Consider the following 21331-nt stretch of genomic DNA (forward strand, 5'->3'; position numbering starts at 1 on the left):
TCATCCAGCTCTACAGCTTGTTACCTCAGCGTTGTGGTAGTGCAGTATTATTTAATCAGTTTGTAGATTAAAACAGCATTGATATATTTCAAGATTAAAAACCAACAAATTACAAACAGCATTAAGGTGTGCAAATGTAAAACTGCTTTAATTGTTAAAAGTATTGATAATAACATTAGGAATAAAATGACAGGAGAAGTTAAATAAGGTAGTATTATATCAGGGATGGACCGAGCAGTGTATTGAATTTGGACTACTTGGAGAAAAAAATCTTAAGATTCAGAGTTGCTTCAAAATTAATACTAAACCTCAAGCTGAACAAGTAAGTCAACTTGCACTTCAGTAGGATCCACCTGCCTTTATAAGTCACTAAGATATCAAAGAAGACATAATACTTTTGAAGGTGTTCTAATAGGTATTGGTAACTACTTTAATTTGAGAACAAACACAATTTTTGAAAGGGTAAGATTTAGCAGAAGGGTTCAGCATCCAGCAAAATCTGTAACTAATTTCATTAATGACAGCTACATATCAGTGTAAAATTGTGACTACGAAGTTTGAAGTCAGAATTCTGAAGAGACCGAATTATTGTATGCATTATTCGTGAGTCTTTATCCGACGTATTGCAGTTCAAGGAAGGTTTAACTTTGCAGAAAACTGGTCAGATTGTATAATAAACCAAAAACAAGACTCTGACAAATTCTGGTGGAGATGTACAACCTTATCACGGAGGAGCAACAGACTCTACCCATTTTATAGGGTGCAAAAACTCAATAGACATGTGATAAGCCAACACAAACTGTAGATGAAACAGCAGATTCAAGAGTCAATGTCAGTATGCAGACCAAAAACACCACGCAAATAATGTCCAGAAGAAAAATGTTATATTTGTAAAATCACTTCCAGAAGACATACAGTCATTCCAGAACAGCAAAAGCCAAATGCTTACTCCTACAAAAATTGTGAATTAAATGGAACCACCACGATCAGGAAAGGTACCTGAGATGTTCCTAAGGCAAATTGGTAATTCAACCATCTTAAGTTCGACAGAACCTATTTCTGTCAATGAACATCTCATTCGTTTTAACCTTGATATAGAATTGATCTTCACTGTCTATCAGATTAACTTCCCTGCTTAAAGAAACAAAAGTTACAGCCTACAGAGACGAAACTCCATAGCTCAGGTCAAAAGATGTACGGATTAGGTGGATTAACCATGGTAAATTGCCCATAGTGTCCAGGGATGTGCAGGCTAGATGGATTAGCCATGGGAAATTCAGGGTTACAGGGATAGGTCCATGTGGGATGCTCTTCAGAGGGTCAGTGTGGACTTAATGAACCAAATGGCCTACTTCCACATTGTAGGGATTCTATGAATAACTCTCAAGATTAAGGGTGTTGTAGAAGTTGCACTAACACAAGACACCGAAGAGTTAACAATGTACTGTAATTCACAATCATTACTTCTCACTATAAACTTGCATGTATGTCTTGAATTTAATATCCTTGAGATAGTAGAACAAGTTCAGCAGGTTCCAAGGGAACAACTGGTCCAGGACCAAATGATTATTAACCAACTGGTCAAGGGGCAACCGGTAGACCATTTTACAGAACTTCCAAGATTCTATGCAGAATCATAAAAAAGGATTTTTTTTAACCTAAGTTAGCAGAATAGATTTTTTTCATATTGTCAATGGGAAGGAAATCTGCAACTACACAGATATGGTGGAAAGTTTTTCCATTTCTATCATCATGAAGAACTTTGAGATAGCAAAAATCAGCATAGCTTGCCAAAAGATGCAAATGCTGAAAACAAGAATGTAAGGTGCAACCCAGTTGAGCTCATTGAGGAATCTTTTTAACTAAAATTTTTCAGATAGAAAAACAGTCTGGTGAACAAATTGATACAGCACATCTGACTTTGATGACAGATGATATGGCTACACAGGCCCAAACAACATTTTTCTCCTTTGTCTTTCAGAGTAGGGTTATCAATACTGTTGGCACAGATAATTCTAAGTCAGAAACAACCTCCATGATTGAAGAAGTGAAAATGTCTAGTTCATCCACAGAGGGCAAAAGAAGATGTCCAACCAACTGAACAAGTTGAAATAAAGAGCTTACTTTTTTCAACAAAGATATGTTAGCAGATTAAGAATAACAATTTGCCTGAACAAAATAGAGGTGAGCTGCATGTGACTTCATGGCAGCCAGACCAATGTCCACAGTTTCAAGACAGTCAAAAAAGAACCAATTGCCAGCTCTAAAAATCCAGGGTACTGCTAAGAAGAAAATAATTATTTCAACAAAGCAACTGGCCTCCATGATGGGTATTGGTATGATTGAAGGTCCCTAGTTATGTTCTATGTAACTGCCTGAGTTAGCAGGGAAGACTTTGTCTGTGAAAGACTTTCAAGAGAAGTGGAGAAATGATTTACAGACCAATCAAGATTGAGATTAGAACTGAGGTGGACATTTCTCAAGCCAATGACCTACTGATTTTTCTTTTAAGTCTGAAAAGAACAAATGCTGTTTAAAAAGTGGTATCTTCAGGCTTCTTGAATTTGAGAAGTGAAAGACTTGGGGAAAGATGGGGTTGATAGTAAATATTAAAGTGTTTATACACCTAAATGTTAACAATGGGGTAAAATGTTTGGGTTAGGGAAAATGTATAAGATAGTGGTTTTGAACAGGTTAACATTGGATAGAGCTTAATGCAGCCTCCAATCTTATGACTTCTCAGTCTTGAGTGGGGAAGAGAGGAATCCTGTTTAAATCCTGATTCCTTATTCATTCAGGAATGTGGGTGTCGCTGGCTAGGCAGCATTTATTGCCCATCCCTAGTTAAGAGTCAACCACATTGCTGGTGGGTTTGGAATCACATGTAGGCCAGACCAGGTAAGCCTGGCAGTTTCCTTCCCTAAAGGACATTCGTGAACCAGATGGATTTTTCCAACAATCATTAATGGATTCATGGTCATCATTTGACTCTAAATTCCAGATATTTATTGAATTCAAATTCCACCATCTGCCATGGTGGGATTCAAACCCAGGTTCTCAGAACATTAGAGATAGTAGGATAGTAGGTGTCCGTTTTTTCTGCAGAAGGGTCTAGGCCTGAAACGTTATCGTTTTGCAGATGTTGTTTTGTTGAAATTAGGAGCAGCGTATAATGAGTGAGGATGAAAAAGGGCCAAACTGCAATTCAACAAATCGTCTTTGTCTAGATATTGAAATTGTTCCTAAGTAATAGAAAGTGCTATATGTCACATCCTTGACAGTGAGCAGAGGTTATTTGTCAGTGGTTACTGTAATATTAAAGGCATGGTGGAGCAGTGGTCCATTGCCATCATTTATTGATACGTCTGTAAAGTCTAATGAAATTATCAATGTTCTTGAATTAATTATGAACATGAATGAGAAAGCCTAATACTCTAGAGCTAGAGACCGCATTATCTATTCAGTCTTATCATTTCTTCTATAGAAGCAGTATGTGGCTTTGGCTTTGTCTTTCAAGCATGGCTTTGGATCATTTCTGATTTTAAAATTTTTTGTGCCTCTTGGCGCTTTTTTAATGTTTATTGTGTTTTACAAATAAATAAGCTAATGGATTTTACATAATTTCTCGGTGGAGGTGGTGTAGCTTTTACCTCCCTGGATCTGAAGGACCGTAATGAACCAACAGAGCATGTTGTCTTTATTATTGTGGTACTGCATGTTACCTGACTGGGTGAGGTTCAAGATACTTTTGTTTAATTTACGCTCTGCATCTTTTCCAGATTTACAGCGTATCTAGGATATTAGTTGTTATTTTGCTGTATTAGTTTTAACATTTGTTCAATTGGAGGAAACTGAAATTTGTTGCATACAGTATTGACAAGAGTCTTAGTAGCCTTTGTTATTATTCTTTGTGTGATTGTCAGTATCAAAGATAATTATATGTTTACACTATCGTATTTGTTTAGTGAGTTAATTTTCAAATGATATATAAGCTTTTACTATATTTGACAAGTTGAAGTACTACTAATACCAATTAACAAAACATGATTGAAGTAATATTTAAATAATCTAATCTTGTTTTATAGGCAGCTGCGATTTTCAATTCTGCTTTTGGAAGTTTTCTGGTAAGAGAAGTATTTAATGACTATACTGAAATATTAATAGTGAAATTGTATTGTTTATTTATCACGGAGTTATTTCTAAAATGAATACAGTAACACAAATGAATTTTATTGACTGGCTTCCTTATTACAAGAGGATATTTCAAAACACAATCTGTTTAAGCTTTAGTTCACTTTTTAAACATTGCATCTTGTATTAAATGCATTGATGAAGAGGGTGAAGATTTTTTAAAATCAGTATGAGTATACTTTAAATTTGATTGTAATTTAAATATATTCATAATTCTAAGTCTCTTCCTGCAAATAACAGAATTCTAAGTCCTTTTGGTTGTTAGTATTTTAGATAGTATTGACTTTAATATTTTGTCTGTCCTTCCTAATTGTTGTTCTAAATGAAGTTAGCAACGACACAATTAAGATTGCTGTGTTGCAGTAATTGAGATTATTTTAATAGTAATTTATGGCTTGTGGCTATTAATACTTGCTGGAATACAATTATGAAATGTTTCATTTATAATGTAAAGCTTTCTTTTGATAATTTGTTATATTGAGCCTTTCATGTTTTAAAGTCTTTAGAAATTATTTTTAGATGGAATGCTAACTCATAGCAAGATAGATAACATTGAATTGAAGCATGTATAAACATATAGATTGTTTTGCTTGTTTCCAAACATTGAGAGATTGATATTTGAAAGGTAAATCATGACCCACAGTTACTGCAGGAAATTATGATTCAAACTGAAGCTATTGTGTGTTTGTTTTTGCTTTCCACTTAGTAATTGGGGTTAGAAGTCACTTGCTCAAGAAACAGTCGAGATGAATTTTACACAAGCCCTTTATTCATACTGATGTTTGATTGCTGTAAAACAGAACATTTTTAATGTAAATGCCCTAGTTATACTTGATAGATGAATACAATTTACATAAATTCCAGACTCTCTGGTTTCTTTGCATTGTGCCACAGAGAATTGCTGTAAGTTAGAAACATAATTTCATTATCTCCTCCCCTTCATTTTACACATGCTGTTTTACAATAAAGTAGATTAGAATAAATGATTTGATTTCTCTCTTTGATGTACCTTAATAATATTTGATGGCAGATCAATTATAGTCTGCTGAATGGATAGCTAATAAAATTTGCTTAAGTTATTATGGCTCCAAGAAATAGAAGGTGCAACCTTCAGCAATGGTGTATAATGCAACAGTGCGAAAAATATTAATGTTTTGTTTTTGATATGTTTGTTTCCACAATTGTTAATCATGTGGAACAAAGAAAACAAGACATATAAGTAACAAACTAAGACTTGATTCCCATATTCAGATGCAGCTGTCTATGTAAGTAGAAGAATGCCTGAGAATATTTTTAACTAGTAATCAGATCAAAGCATGCATATTATTGAATAAATACATTTGCATTTGCTTACCAAGTAGTAAAAACTCATTTTTACGGCTTTCATTTAAAATTTCTGACTTTATTATTGGTGGCTAAGCTGATGATATTTTTTTTTCCCTCAAACTTGTTCCAATGAACATCAGTATCAAACAGGCAATATTTTCATTGTTATCTATTGAATTGAAGAGATAGTAAACATAATGATTATGTCTGTTTATTTCTTGCAAATTTGTGACATGAATTTGATTACAGTAATAGCTAGTAATACTTAAAATTAATTTTGTTAGGCAGAAGCAAGTTGATTTTTAGGGTCAGGGTTTTTCAAAAAATTCTGGTTAAAAAGGTACGTGATCCAAATAGTAACAGGATAACATTTCTTTTAAAATATGTGTCCCAGCTTTAAATTGGGACTGTTCAGTAGAAGCAATAGTGACATTGTATTGTACCAATTATTGTGGATAACTGAGAGACTCTTTATGGTGTCATTATATTCAATTCTGAAAGGTTTAATTTAAGGGCAAAATTGCTGCCTTTTAAAAGTTTTTCAGCAATTCATTATTCTCCATGTTAGGATTTTGGTAAGATAATTAAACCTGTAAAAAGCAATGAGGCTTTTTGCTTTAGGAACGTGATTATTCCAACATCTGAACTCCTGTGATACTCTGCAGACTTCGACCAAGGCAGCCCAAGCATTTTTATCATTGGCTTTCTTTAATAGTTGGTGTTTCAAGTTCTTTTGATTTGGGGAGACAACAGCATAGCGGCATTACAGTTAGGCTGTTAATTTCAGAAACTCAGCCAATGTTTTGGGGTTTGAAATGAGGTTTAATGGTTTGAAACCCAACACAGCAGATGGAATTTGAATTCAGTAAACTAAAATCTCAAATTAAGAATCTACTGATGACTGTGAAGCCATTGTCGATTGTTGGATAAAACCCATCCAGTTCACTAATGTCCTTCAGGGAATGAAATCTGCCATACTCACCTGGTCTGGCCTATATGTGACTCCAGACCCATAGCAATGTGGTTGATTCTTAACTGTCCTCTGGGCAATTAGCGATGGATAATGTATGCTGACCTACCTAGTGGCACCCTCATCCTGTGAATGAATAAAAAGAAGTAATATGGTTTATTCTCGCTTTGAAGTATTTGATCTCCAGCCTGTTTGATGTTAAAACGTCTGGAACATTTCTGGATATTTATTTCATTATATTAATAGATGAAACTATGTCTTATAATCAGCATGTGTGTTGAAATGACTTGCTAGCTGTGTGGATGGAAATATTTTAAAGACAATAACCTGGAAGTGTTTGCTAAGTAATTAGACAGCTTCAGTTATGAGAATAGATTGGCAAGGTAGGTCTCCTTGGAGAGAATGGAATCTAAGAGGAGATCTAATAGAAGTTTTCAAAGTCATGAGAGGTCTGATTAGAGTAGACAGGGAGAAATTGTTCCCACTCGTTAAAGGATCAAGAGCAGGAGGGCTCAGATTGGAATTGATTTTCAAATGCAATAAACGTGGTTAAGGAAAAAAATTTTTTCTCAAAACTCAAAAAAAACTCAGGAAATGTTCTGGGACTGGGGTTTGAACCCCACAATGGCTAATGGTGGAATTTGAATTCAATAAAATGTTGGAATTGAGAATCTAATGATGACCACGAAGCCTATTGTCACAAAACACATCTGGTTCACAAATGTCCTTCTGGGAAGGTGAGCTGCCATCCTCACCTGGTCTGGCCTATGTATGACTCTAGAGCCACAGCAATGTATTTGATTACCCTCTGAAATGGCTTCACAAGACACTGTGTTATCAATCATTTTGATTACCCTCTGAAATGGCTTCACAAGACACTGTGTTATCAATCATTTCAAAGGCTCAATGAAGAAATAAAACTAGATGGACCATTATGGGTATAACTAAGACTCATGGATTGCAGCATTTCAAGAAGGCAGCTCATCTCCACCTTCTCGACAGCAGTTAGGGACAAGCAGTAAATGCTGGCCAGCCAGTGACATCCACATTCCACGAGAGGATAAAAGGACAGGGAGTTTAGAAAATATCTGCAATAATCAATGCCTTTCATCTAGCAGTCAAGTAAAGAGATCTGTATCCAGCAGGATTCGTAATATTTACTTTAAGTATTTTCCTAATATCCATTGGACAGAAATTTAGCAATTAAGTTTGGCTGTGAAAACTTGTGTCATATTTTGATAGCTCCAATTTCCATTATAGTGTGTGTACAGTATTCAACATACCTTGTAATGAGCAGTCTACCTTGAGGCTCTTGTGGTGCTTAGAACAAAATCCTAATTTTGTGTTAATAATAATGCAGCTGAGGTTGTTGACTTGCTTGCCGAGCTGGCTTGTTTTTGTTCAGACGTTTCGTCAGCATGGTAGGTAACATCATCAGTGAGGCCTCCAATGAAGCGATGTTGTTCCACTCCACTTGGAATTTATACTGTCTGGTCCGTTATGGTGAGTAGTGTCACTTCCGGTTTTGTTTGCATAGGTTTGCATATGGAGTCCAGTTCTATATTTTTGTTGATTGCATTATGGGGTGAGAACCATGCCTTTAGGAATACCCGTGCATGTCTATGTTTGGCTTGGGCTACTATGGTTACATTGTCCCAGTTAAACCGATGGCCTTCATTGTCCGAGTATACTGATATTAATGTTCGAACATCAGCTAGTAGCAAAATGACACGACGAACTTTCCTTATTATCAGTAAATTCAGACAATGAAGGCCATCGGTTTAACTGGGACAATGTAACCATAGTAGCCCAAGCCAAACATAGACATGCACGGGTATTCCTAAAGGCAAGGTTCTCACCCCATAATGCAATCAACAAAAATATAGAATTGGACCCCATGTGCAAACCTATACAGAATAAAACCGGAAATGACTCTACTCACCATAATAGGCCAGACAGTATAAATTCCAAGCAAAGTGGAACAACATCACTTCATCAGAGGCCTCACTTGATGATGTTACCTAGCATCGTGGTGAAACGTGTGAACGAAAACAAGCCAGCTTGGTGACCAAGTCAACAACCTCATCCACAACCAGAGCTACAAATCTTTGCTAAAACCTTAAATAATGCAGCTGCTCTATGAGCTCTCCAAGTGATTTGCTTTTATTCTATTTTTCAGCACTTCCTCCACCACAAAAGCTTTCAATCACTTTAGTACTACTTGGAAACTTGACAAGCAGAAGTTGAATACTACTTCATTGGCAAGAGAAAAGTATTAGAATATTTTGCCATAGGTTGTGCATTCATGGTCCTTCCAGTGACTGGAGTTGGATTAGACCCAATACTTCTCAAAACAAATTTGAGAGGATGGAGGGCTGTGGCTAAATCAACATCCCCACCTTCGTGCAAGGTGCCTTTTTTATGTGACATATGTCAGGGCATCTGAGTGTTGTCATGGAGAACCTGGTCCTATAGTTACAGTGGAATTGAAAATGTGACTTAAATTTCAGTGCTGTTGTGTTCCCAGGAATTTTGATAACTGGCATTGAGGTGGGAGTTGCATCTCAGATTTGGCCTTCTGGCTTTTAGCCCCTCAAAGGGTAGTATTTTTAGATCCCTGTGAAAGTGGAAGTAAAAGCTTGTGGGTACCAGCTGGTGTGCTGGTTTCCGATAACTGTTCCAGCTGCTAGGAAGTATTATTCAGATGAGATAATGTGAGCCCCAGGAAACCACCCAATTCTGTTTTGAGGCTAATTACAATAGTTAATAAGCCCATTAAGAGCTTGTTGAAAGCAAGTTAGGGATATTTCATAAGATTGCAGGGAGGGGTCTTGTGATGTAGTGGTAGTGTCCGTACCTCTGGGCCAAAAGATCTCAAGTCCCACCTGCTGCAGAGATCTTTTGTTTTATTCATTCGTGGGATATGGGCATCGTTGACTGGCCAGCATTTATTGCTCATCCCAAGTTGCCCTTGAGAAGGTGTTGGTGAGCTGCTGCCTTGAAGTTCACCACCTGCTGTGGGTTAACCCATGATGCTGTTAGAGAGGGAATTCCAGGATTTTGACCCAGCAACAGTGAAGGAAGGGTGATATATTTCCAAGTCAGGATGCTGAGTGGGTTTTTTTTCCCCTACAGTCAGCAGTTGTTTCATGATCATTAGATTTTTAACTCCAGATATTTTATTGAACTCAAAATCCATCATCTGCCGTGAAAATTTTGAGGTGTTTTTAGTTTTTGAAAATACTTTTCCGAGTTATGTTTACTACTGTTGCATGAAAGGAGTATTCAAACCTTTTGCTTAGGTATTCTTTCCTTATGTGACAGGCAAAAGGCAGGAACTGACTCAGACTTTAATTAAACAAACTCTTCTTTATTTAACCCTTTAAGTACCAATACTCAATATAAAGCATACATTCATTGCATCGTTTTCTTTTAAATTCATCTAACTTCAACTTTAACTTGCTTCATTTAACTTTACTTGAACCTGTCAGAGTACTATCTACTCACATTTGTTTTCTTTCTCTTTTCATATTTCTGTTTAACTCTTGTTTTTTGCTTTGTTTTGCTTTTGTATGGCAACTTTTTTGATGCATGGCTATGTTTCTTGAAGATGATTGCATGGTCAGGAAGACGGAATGTTTTTGACTTTTGTTATGGTAACAATTATTCAGTCAGAAGACAGGCAAATTTATTTCTTCAATGAAGCTTCTTTCAAAAAGTGCAGAGGATAGTGGCATTCTGTAACATATGCTTAATATGTAGTACAGAGTAAAAGCCATCACAGTCCCAAAGGACCATCGGGCTATTCCCTCATTAGAGATTTAACCTGAGGGTCACCACGCCTCTGGTAAGGGACAAGGTTGAGAAGGTGGGACCTTCATGATAACCTCAGCTGTGTTTTTTTTCTTTATTCATTCACGGGATGAAAGCGTCGCTGGCCAGGCAGCATTTATTGCCCATCTCTAATTGCCCAGAGGGCAGTTAAGAGTCAACCACATTGCTCTGGGTCTGGAGTCACGTGCAGGCCAGACCAGGTAAGGATGGCAGTTTCCTTCCCTAAAGGACATTAGTGAACTAGATGGGTTTTTCTGACAATTGACAATGGATTGACAGTCATCATTAGATTCTTAATTCCAGACATTTATTGAATTCAAATTCCATCATCTGCCATGGCAGGGTTTGAGCCCAGTCTCTGGATTAACAGTCCAGCAATAATACCACTAAGCCATCGCCTCACCTTAAGATGCAGAAATTGTAACCCATGATGCCGGCATCACACTGCAACACAATGCAGCCAACCAGTCGACTGAGCTATTTTGAATGCCAAAAGCCAAAACTTGAAATGTCACTCGGATTAGTGCGCCCGCTTTAAAGCAATAGCACCCAGTAGGACAGAAATCCTGTGCAATTAACTGATATTCACTTGCATGCAATTTACAGTACTGTGCTTTTCAAGTATAGTCAGTGAAGCGACATTTTTAAAGAAAACAAATTAAGTTAATTTACAGAATTTCTCAGACATGCACCATGGTAAAACAATCAGTTTTCATTCAGCTGAAATTTTGTAGTCTCCTAATTGAGGTGGTATTAAGAAATAAAAAAGACTGATAGGATACAAAATGGAAGTCTACCTCTGTTTCCATCTTCAGCCAATTTCAGCAGTGCAGGAAAGTAAGAGGACCCTAAATCTGACATGCCACTATTTCAAAGTTGATGGTGTCCCAGTGTAGAAGTAGATATTTTAGAACATCCATAATTTTCATGGAGGCAGCCACAATTTGCCAACTTTACTAAAACTTATCTGAAGGTTGGCGGCATGAACCATGGATTGCAGCCCGGAAAAGTGCAAAAATGGTGGTGCCTTTACAGTTCATGAAATGCTGTGGTCTGCATTGTATCTATGTTTACTTAAGTGATGTCTGTTTTGTGTCTTGTAAGTCAGTTTTAGATAATTCGGTAGCCATGTTGATGCTTCTGACAACTGACAAGCTTTGAAGTGAAACAACAGCATTATAAAAGTGAAATGATCTTCAGGTGCATTAGATTATATCACAACTGGAGAAAGTGTTGTTTTGGATTGCATAACATTGAAAAGCTCTCCCAGTATGAGATCCAGAGTTAACTGTTTAAATTCTTCCCATGCTTTCAATAATTCTTTGCAGATAAATTTAGCTGTCTGTTTGAATTTTTGTAAGCTTTGGCAGAGTTATGAGTTTATGGCTGCCTTCAAAACACGAATGGATTCTTCATGCAGTGTAGTTTATTCCTAGGAAAAGTGCTTTTAATGTAATGCTACCTTCCAAAGGACAAATATGTTCTGAGGTGCTGAGTATCTTTGTATAGCTATCTTGCAAAATGTGGGTTTGATTACTTTGACAGATTTTTGAGCCTCCAAAAAGGCACATGTTTCTGTAAAGTTGTTCTTCAAGTCATGTTTATTCATTTTCATTGATTTGAGTTTTTCAGCAACTTTCAAATGTTAAGATAGGGCTTAAGAGTCTTGTTCATAAAGTAGGTATTGGGTGATTGGGTTTGAAGAGAAGGGTAAATTAGGTGTTAAAGGGGTAAGGGGCTTTACACAGGATTATTTTTATTTGAAGGAGACACTGATGACAATGAAGAACGGTCAATATTTTTGGGAAAGGAGGCATCCATTTTAACTTGGTCACTTTCCCAGTGACAAGTTGCATTCCAGACAATCATGGTCCAGATACCTAAATCACCACCTGCCCACACAACTCCCAAATCTCATTTCCAACTAGAAAATTCCGGCTTTAGCCTTCTAGCTTTCAGACGCCATAGAACATAGAACAGCACAGTACAGGCCCTTTGGCCCACGGTGTTGTGCGGCTTTTACCCTAAACCTAAGGTCTATCTAACCTCCACCCCTACCTTATACTATCATCCATATGCCTATCTAATAGCCACTTAAATGCCCCTAATGAGGCCGACTACACCACCCTGTCCGGCAATACATTCCACGCCCTTATCACTCTCTGAGTAAAGAACCTACCTCTGACATCTCCCCCATATCTACCTCCACAGACTTTAAAACTATGCCCCCTCGTAATAGCTACCTCCACCCTAGGAAAAAGTCTCTGGCTGTCCACTCTATCTATACCTCTGATCATTTTGTACACCTCTATCAAGTCACCTCTCATCCTTTGTCATTCTAAAGAGAAAAGCCGTGGCGCTCTCAACCTTTCCTTGTAAGACCTTCCCTCCATTCCAGGCAACATCCTAGTAAATCTCCTCTGTACCTTTTCCAACGCTTCCACATGTTTCCTGTAATGAGGTGACCAGAACTGGACACAATACCCCAGATGTAGCCGAATCAGGGTTTAGTATAGCTGGAGCAAACTTCACGGCTCTTGAACTCAATCCATCTATTAATGAAAGCTAACACAACATACGCCTTCTTAACCACTCTATCCACCTGGGTGGCAGCTTTCAAGGAACTCTGGACATGAGCCCCGAGATCCCTCTGCTCCTCCACACTGCCAAGAATCTTTCCGTTAACCCTGCATTCTGATTTCAAATTTGTCCTTCCAAAATGAATCACCTCACACTTTTCAGGGTTAAACTCCATCTGCCACTTTTCAGCCCAGCTCTGCATCCTATCGATGTCCCTTTGTAACCTAGAACAGCCCTCCCCACTATGCACAACTCGACCCACCTTCGTATCGTCCGCGAACTTACTAATCCACCCTTCCACTCCTACATCCAAATCATTTACAAAAATCAAAATGGAAGAAGGCCCAGAACAGATCCTTGTGGTGCACCATTCGTAACTGAGCACCATGTTGAATATTTTCCGTCCACTACCACCCTTTGTCTTCTAAGGATCAGCCAATTCTGAATCCAATCTGCCACATTTCCCCCTATCCGATGCCTCCTTACTTTCTGCATGAGAAAGTTATTTGGAGTCTGGGACAGAAATAATTTGCCTACTATTTTTGTTGGCATAATTTTGTTTTCAAGAACATTGATACAATGCTTGAACTAATTTTGTTTTGTTCTGTAGAAGTTGCATGCTAATTCTCTGCAGCTGTCTTACACACGCATGCTGACATTGGCAGTTATATTTTTGTCAGTAGAAGAACAATAGCCAACATAAATATTGATTTATTGATGTATTGCCACTATTACCTGCAGACCAAGCTCAAGAAATTGGTAAATAGATAAAGAATGAAGAAGCAATTTAGACAAGGAAGTGCCTGCAGTTATCTGATGGATGTATACAAAACATTCAGATATCAAGCATTCCAGTACTCGATGGAAGTATAGATTGGAGAAAAGAGGAATGTGTTGTAACTTCAGTATATTTATTGTTAACTGTAAAGTACTCTGTATTTTTCCATCCATCCTGAAGACAATGTCTACACTGCTATGAAGTTTGATCTTGTTAAGATGAAAAATGGTGGCAATGAAGATGGAGAGTAGGGTGAGGGCAATGACACATGTCTTGACCTCAAATGATTTTATCATATTGCCATAAGCGAGGATTTTCGCTAACATCTTGTTGTGGAAGAGACGGAGGACGTTGATGAATTTCTCTTGACAGCTGGCCTTTGACAGTGTCTTCCACAACACTTCCTCATTGAGTCAAAAGTCATGATCAGATTGATAAAGCCCATGTAGAATGGTGATTGTTGTTCCTGGAGTTTCTTTTGAAGTTGTTGAGCAATGAAAATCATGTTCATCGTTCCACAGTTTGGTCAGAAGCCACAATGGCTTTCAGGAAGGATCTCCTCTGAGACTTGGAGAAGGTGCCTAGCAAGGATTTGGGTAATGATCTTCCTGGTGATGGAGAGGAGGGAGATTCCTCAATGGTTCCCACAGTCTACCTTTTGTCTCCTTTCTTGAAGACACTGTTGATGGCAATATCTCTGGGATCGGTTTGGATTTTTTTCTTTGTCCCAGATTTTCAGGAACAGTTGATGGAGGTGATAAGTATGCTGCGCTCCTCCAAATTTAAAAATCTCCACTAGAATCTTGACTACAATCTGCATCTTAGCAAGAATAAACTTCCCAGTGGAATAAACTTTTCAACCGCAACTAGTTGAAATCCAAGAAAAAAATGATATCGATCTTGCTTGGGGAACTTCAGTATGCAGATGACATTGTCATCTGTGCTCTTTTGGAAGAGAACCTTCAAGCTTTGCTAAATGCCTTCGCAGATGGATATCGAAGAATTCATTTCAGACTCAACCTCCAGAAGACTCAAATCCTTTACCAATCTGTTCCAGTTCAAGTTCCGGTCCATCCCTTCATTATGATCAAGAGAGAAAAGCTCCCACACATGGAACATCTCTCCTCTCTAGAAGCCAGTTCTCATCTAAGGCTGACATCATTGCGGAGATTCAACACCACGTCCAATCTGCGAGCACCATCTTTGGACATCTAAGGGTGAACTTCTTCGATAACCATGACATCTGAGCTGATACCAAGTTCCTTCTGTATAAGGTAGTGATCCTGACATCTCCTCTTTGTGGCTGTGAAACTTGGACTATGTACAGATACCACCTGAAGGCTGATGAGAAACATAATGTTGAATGAGTAGGGTACTCTGCATCATCTGTGAGGACAGGTTTACTAACCTCTGTGCCCTTGAAGCAGCTAATAACACCAATATCATGCCATGATCATTGAAAACCAACTCCACTGAGCCAGCCATATGATTAGGAAGGCTGAGTTCTGACTGCTATAGCAAATGTTCTTCCAGCTCAAGGAAGGCACTCGATCAAGAGGAAGACAAAGGAAATGTTTCAAAGACACTGTGAAGGCTTCTCTCAAGCAATTCAACATATGTCAACATATGGGAGATCCTCGTTCAGGAGGAAGCTCCTATATGAAGGGACACAATTCTCTGAGAAGACCCGTTGGCAAGAGGAAGTATGGAAAAGCAGCTGGAGAAGGGAATACTGGCTGTCTTGAGGCCAAGGAGCACTTCCACCTCCTGACAACACCTGCCAAACATGTGGTTGGAGATGTGGCTCTAGGATTGGGCTCAGCAGACACACAAGGATCCACAGATCCCATCACCAATGACACAATTTCCATGGTGAACAATTATTCTCGTTAGTGAGAGATTGCCAACAATGACTGTGTATTGCTGATGAGCATTAAATGCTCTAAATGTATTTCTCCAAAGGAAGCTCCAATTATTCACAATATGGTTGATATTAAACAAAGCAAATGGAGTCTCAAATAAAATGAAACCTTTTTTCTGATATATCCATTTCTTACTCAATAGCACGTTACAGACATAAATCAGTTCTAGCGTATGCATCAATGTAACTGCAATCCTGCTCCTCCTGATCATTTTTTTACAGGAAAGTTAGCAAACATACCTATTTAACCTTCTTATGGTCTCTGTTCCTGCTTGTTCAAGGGATGAAAAAGCCACAGCAACTTCCTCACTCAAGTCCTAACTTAAAAAAAACATGTGGGTTGGCTGGGTTTGTACTTGTAAAAAATAGAAAAGCAGCAGATGCGTGCATGGCATGCTGGGGACACATTCCCTATTAATAATTCAAATCTTTAGGGACTTCTGTCATTGTAGAACTCTGATTTGTCTGGGAAGGCAGTTCAGATAATTTTTAATATGATATATTTTATCACATTGCAGAAAGCCTTTTCATGTTTGATGCTTTCTGCAATGCATGATCATTAAGAAAAGCAAAACTAGTGAAAATTTTAGAAAATGTACTGAAGTAACAAAATCTGTTGCTAGGATTATTAGCAACTTAAAAACATTTATGTGGGACTAAATACTGTTGACCAATATTTATTAACTAAAGTAAGTCATTAAATAGTAGTTAATCAATTTAACTAGTCAAGAGCAGGTGTCAATGCATACATCCCAAGCATGTGCTTAACAGATCAAAGCAGAAATATACCAGTTCTGTTTTTTTTTCCATTTGTGAAAGCTTTGTATTATTTTGTTATTTAGCTGGTTATTAATTTAGGGAAAGCTCAGAATGGCTGGCTTAAGTTTGACAACCTAAATCAAAAAAAAGGTAGGCCCTGAGTAACTCTTTTTTAATTCTGCAGATGCAACCAGGCAGAGTAATAGTTGGTAGGCTATTGAGTGGGAAGGGCTTTAACACCAGGATTCCATAGCAACTCGGGAAGATTGTAGTATGAAACCAGGTAAGTTTGAAGAAGGTGAGGAGTAGGTGTTGGAATGAGCAGGGTGGGGAGGAAATGCAAGGAATTTCGGAACAGGGAAGATTATGAAATCCAGTTTTAAACTGCTAAACTCATACATGTTTTCTTTATTCCTCAACTGTTTATGTTTATAACTTATGTATCAATAATTTTAGCGATGAAATATTATGTCTCAAGTTTATTTCTTTAGCTTAAAGCCTTGTATAAATCAGAGAAGGCTTCTGTTGAGATATTTAAGATTATGGAAGATTAGTTGACATAAAGAAGAAGGAGAGACCGAAAATATAAGGGAGTGATTAATATGTCCGTTATATGATTGTGGAAAACATTTTTATTCATAGTGTTTAGAATTTGGCAATCAAGGCCACAAGAAATAGTTGAGGGAATTGTATTTAAGAAGAGACTATGTTAACATAAAGGAGAAAGGAACAGATTATGCTGTAGGAGCTGGCTGAAGTGGAGTGGGAGGAAGCTCCTGTAGAGCATAAACACTGACATGGACCAGGTTGACTTGATGACTTCATTCTGATATGTATTCTGTGTAATTTGCATGCTGTTTACTTTTCCCTACCAGTTTTTGGTGTTTCTTGGTTTTTAACGTGGTTGAATTCTTGGTTCTGATCATTGCCAAAGTGAATATGTTATTACTGGACATTTGCACTGGGGCATAAGAAGTTCGGCAACAGGAAACTTGTGATTGATGTACCTAAATCAGCTCAGCTGAGCGAGGGGGAGATGATTAAAAGAAATAGCCACGGGTGAATTGTTGACAGTGTAGAAGTTAAATTAAACTCTAAGTAACAAACTGCAGATGTTGGATATCTTAAGTGCAGGAACAAAACAGACCATTCAGTCTCTGTGGGGAGTGGTCAATTCTGACCGAGTGCTTTACCATGAATTAACAACTGTTCTCTTTACAAATGCTCACCATTTTTTCTTAATGTGTGATGTTGCAACCATGTTTAATTTGCTCTTGGAAAATAATGTCTTTTTTTTTTTGCTGATTGAAAAATTATGTGAAAAATTGGAAATTACAATATACGCCATCATAACATGTAAGATCAAAAGCATTTCTTATTTCTACTCACTTCAAATCCTTTTACCTTTTATTTTTAAAATAGAGGCCTCCCATCACATGATTTTCTCTTCAGATGCTGACATTTTTGATAATTCTCCCTCGAGCCATACAATTCTTGTAGAACGATGTTGATAGTTTAAGACAAAAGAAAATGCACTGTACTTGGCAATATGGTTGAGAACTGTCTGAAGCAGGTGTTAGAAATGCAGATGAAGCAAACTGACTAAAGACTAAACAAATTTGAAGTGAAAATGCCAGTAACCTGCTTGATCTGCTCTGTATATGTAAAGTTTCAGGGGTTTAAATTATTCATTCTTGTTGTTTTGAGGTTTAAGAATGCTTTTAGAAAGGTCAGTTTTTATATTTATGAAAGCTTGTTCAAAATATTCCAATTTTCCATTTATCAATTGGTGTTTTTTGTGTTAACTAGTGTATACCAACAGACCACAAATGTTTCATCAGTCAAAGCATGACAATTATTTTTTAAATATTTGATTAATTTTGTAATCTGGTAAGTAAAACATATTTTCCAAAAAACAAACATTTAAAATTAGTTAGTGCCTTGTAACTTTTCTCTTAGACATCTCAAAATAAAGTGATCACCATTTGAAATGCAACGAAAGGCCATGCCGTCTCTACTTTGCAGTGTTCATAAAAAAGTAGGAATCGTCGACAATATTTTTTGGTTTTGTATGAACTACTAGCAATCCTTGTTCTGAGATGTGTATTAACATTTCTGGCTAATCAAAGGACTCAAAATTCTCTCTTCTATTTGCAATGCTTTGTCAAAAGATGATTGAGATTTGTCAGCAATGAAAGTTTTGCACATGGAGTTTATTTGAGCAGAAGAACTGGAGCTTTGTCATCAGGACTGAACATTTATTGAAGTCTCTTTAGCTCAGAAATTGCACGACTACAGGATCTGAAGAAGCTATGGCACTTGGTGATTTGATTAGTAGGAGCACTTCCTTCAAATAATTAGCGTTCATACAGCAGTGCTTTCCAAACTTTTCCCTGCTGTTACCCCATTTCAAGGCTTGATCATTGTTATGATCCCTGGAGTAGAACTGGGAAACAGTGCATTGTTCCACAACAGCCATTGTGAGTTCAGAGCCTGTGACCCCAAAACTCTGGCTTGCAACATCACTTGAGGTCCTGACCCCCACATTGGGAAACCCTGCCATATGGAGAGGAAAGTAAGGTCCCAAATTTAAATAACTTTGTCTGTTTGGTTGGACAATGCAAATTATAGTGTCAGAAGTAATAACTGAGCTTAATTTATTTTTTTTTTTAAAAGTTATGAATTAATCTTGTGCAGTCAAAGATAAGAAAAAACCCCAGATCGTACGTCACTAATTTATTTTCTTCTGAGGAAATCAGTGTATAGATAAAGGAAATGTTGTCAGATTCTATACATAGATTTTCAGAAGTGCCTGTAAGACATCTGTTCAGAAATCAAAGCTTCACAGTACTGTTACATTGCCTAACAGTTTAGCACAGACACAAAGCCAGGCAGCTTGTTATTTTTATCAGCAGACATCAATCAAGGGAGTGAACCTCTTTCTGTACGTCAGTGTGCTATGTCAAGCTCCTGGCACACAGTGCAGTTCTGAGGTTACTTGGAAGCAAGCTGCATGTGCTGAGGTCTCCAAGTCGAAGGGGAATAGTCCTCTGTAAAGTCCAGGGAGATATTCTTCAGCCAGGGGTTTCCAGCACAGGAAATAAAGGGCAATGTCCAAATTGCATCCAAGAGCTTCGTCAGACAGCCAAAGGTCAGTCACAGTCAGCATTATGGGGCGAGTGTAACCTGTCCAGGGAATCACGATTATCAGGAGGCCAGTGCTATGGGAGGGAGGCGGGGGAACCCAATACTGGGAATTGGAGTCAGAATGCTGGGATGCAGAGGTGACGGCAATACTGAAGAAGAGCAAAGCAATATATGTAGAAATATATATGCGTATTGGAGAGAAAATGGGTCATGTTAGGGGGAGTTCGTCAATGTAAGCAGAACCCTGGCTTCCATGGGAATTGGAGACAGTGCCTTAACATGGCATGTTGACACAATATGGAGGTGAGGGTAAAAGTAGCCAGGTGCAGACTCGGGTTCTTGAGGAAGGATGAAGTCTCTCTGGGTCTCTGAAGAGGGCTACCAGGAAGGGAATGTTTATGTTAGGTCTCTGAGAGAGACAGCATAAAACCCACTGAACAAAGAATGGCTGCTACTGCCATCATCATCAAATAAGTAAGAAATGCTCAATGGAGAATGAAAATGGCTGCAACTACAACCTGAGTAGGCAGGGTAAATGTTTTGTTCTCTGAGGGAGAAAGCTTCAAATTTGAGCGATGGAGGAACTTCAAAGACAGCATGATTACACAGACGCATTCATTCATTCATTGGCAGTCCCTCGCAGATGAGGATGATTCTCTACAACTCTCAAGGTGAGTCCGTGGGTAGCTGTACAGATTGATGTGGCTACCACAGGCTTTGTTACACTTGGGGCAGAAAGCATCTGCGGGAAAGGGTGGGAGGGCTGTTGGTGTGGCGGTGCGCTTCTTTCACTGTTTCTGTCTGGCTTCCACTTTTCAGCAAGTCTCGAGGTGCTCAACACCTTCCTAGATGCACCTCCTCCACTTCGGATGTTCTTGGGCCAGTGATTCACAGGTATCTGTAGGGATTCTACACTTCGCCAGTGAGGTCTTGATGGTATCACTGAAGAGCTTCCTCTGTCAACCTTGGGCTTGCCTGCCATTTCGAAGTCGGGAGCAGAGCACCTGCATGGGAAGGCTTGTGCCCGGCCCATCATAGCCAATGAAGAGTGGTCAGTGCCTTGACGTTGGCCTAGCTGAGGACACTAGTGTTGATACATTTTTCTTCCCAGCGGATATGCAGGATTTTGTGCAGGCAGCATTGATGGTACTACTCCAGCATCTTGAGGTAACTGCTGTAGACAGCCCACGTCTTAGCTGTATAAGAGGGCAGGAACCCACCTCAGCTCTGTAAACCATGATCTTGGTGTCAGGTCTGATGTTGTTGTCCTGGAACACCCTTTTCCTCAGGCACCGAAGGCTGTGACAGCACATTGGAGGCGGTACTGGATCTCTTCTTCAATAGCTGTTTTGACCGACAGCACACTCCTGAGTAACTAGAAGTGGTTAACATTCTCTAAGGCCTCCCCATGGACCTTGATTGAGGGCTTGCTTCGCAATGCCAGGCCAGATTGGTGGAGGACCTTCGTCTTGCAGATGCTCGGAGTGAGACTAATGCTCTCAAATGCCTCTGTAAAGGTGCTGACGATGGTCTGGAGTACATCCTCTGAGATTGCACATATGCAAGCATCATATGCATACTGCAGCCCGAGAGCATTGGTTGGGGTGACTTTGGTTTTGTCCTGAAGGCAATGGAGGTTGAATAATTTCCTGCAGATTCTGTCAGTTAATTCCACTCCAGTGGGGAGTTTGTTGGCATGAGGTGAGACATTGCAGCGAGATAGATGGAGAACAGTGGTGGGGTGATGAAGCAGCCCTGCTTGACACGAGTCCAAATGGTGAATGGGTCAGTGGTGGAGCCATTTGTCACTATCATGACTTCCATG

General features: G+C 38.6%; 1 protein-coding gene across 3 annotated transcripts in view; it reads left to right on the forward strand.

Moving 5' to 3' along the window:
• slc10a7 (solute carrier family 10 member 7) overlaps window positions 1-21331 on the forward strand; it is a 252486-nt gene that overhangs the window by 96871 nt on the left and 134284 nt on the right. For 2 of the 3 annotated variants that reach the window (XM_048603168.1, XM_048603182.1), the window contains one exon: window positions 4086-4124. In XM_048603168.1, coding sequence (XP_048459125.1) covers window positions 4086-4124 — 39 coding nt within the window. Of the gene's footprint in view, window positions 1-4085; window positions 4125-13642; window positions 13717-21331 lie in introns of those variants that run through there. The other variant, XM_048603150.1, reaches the window with a different exon arrangement.

The sequence above is a fragment of the Rhincodon typus genome, chromosome 1, assembly GCF_021869965.1.
Source record: "Rhincodon typus isolate 14 chromosome 1, sRhiTyp1.1, whole genome shotgun sequence".
In the NCBI taxonomy this organism is placed as follows: domain Eukaryota; kingdom Metazoa; phylum Chordata; class Chondrichthyes; order Orectolobiformes; family Rhincodontidae; genus Rhincodon; species Rhincodon typus.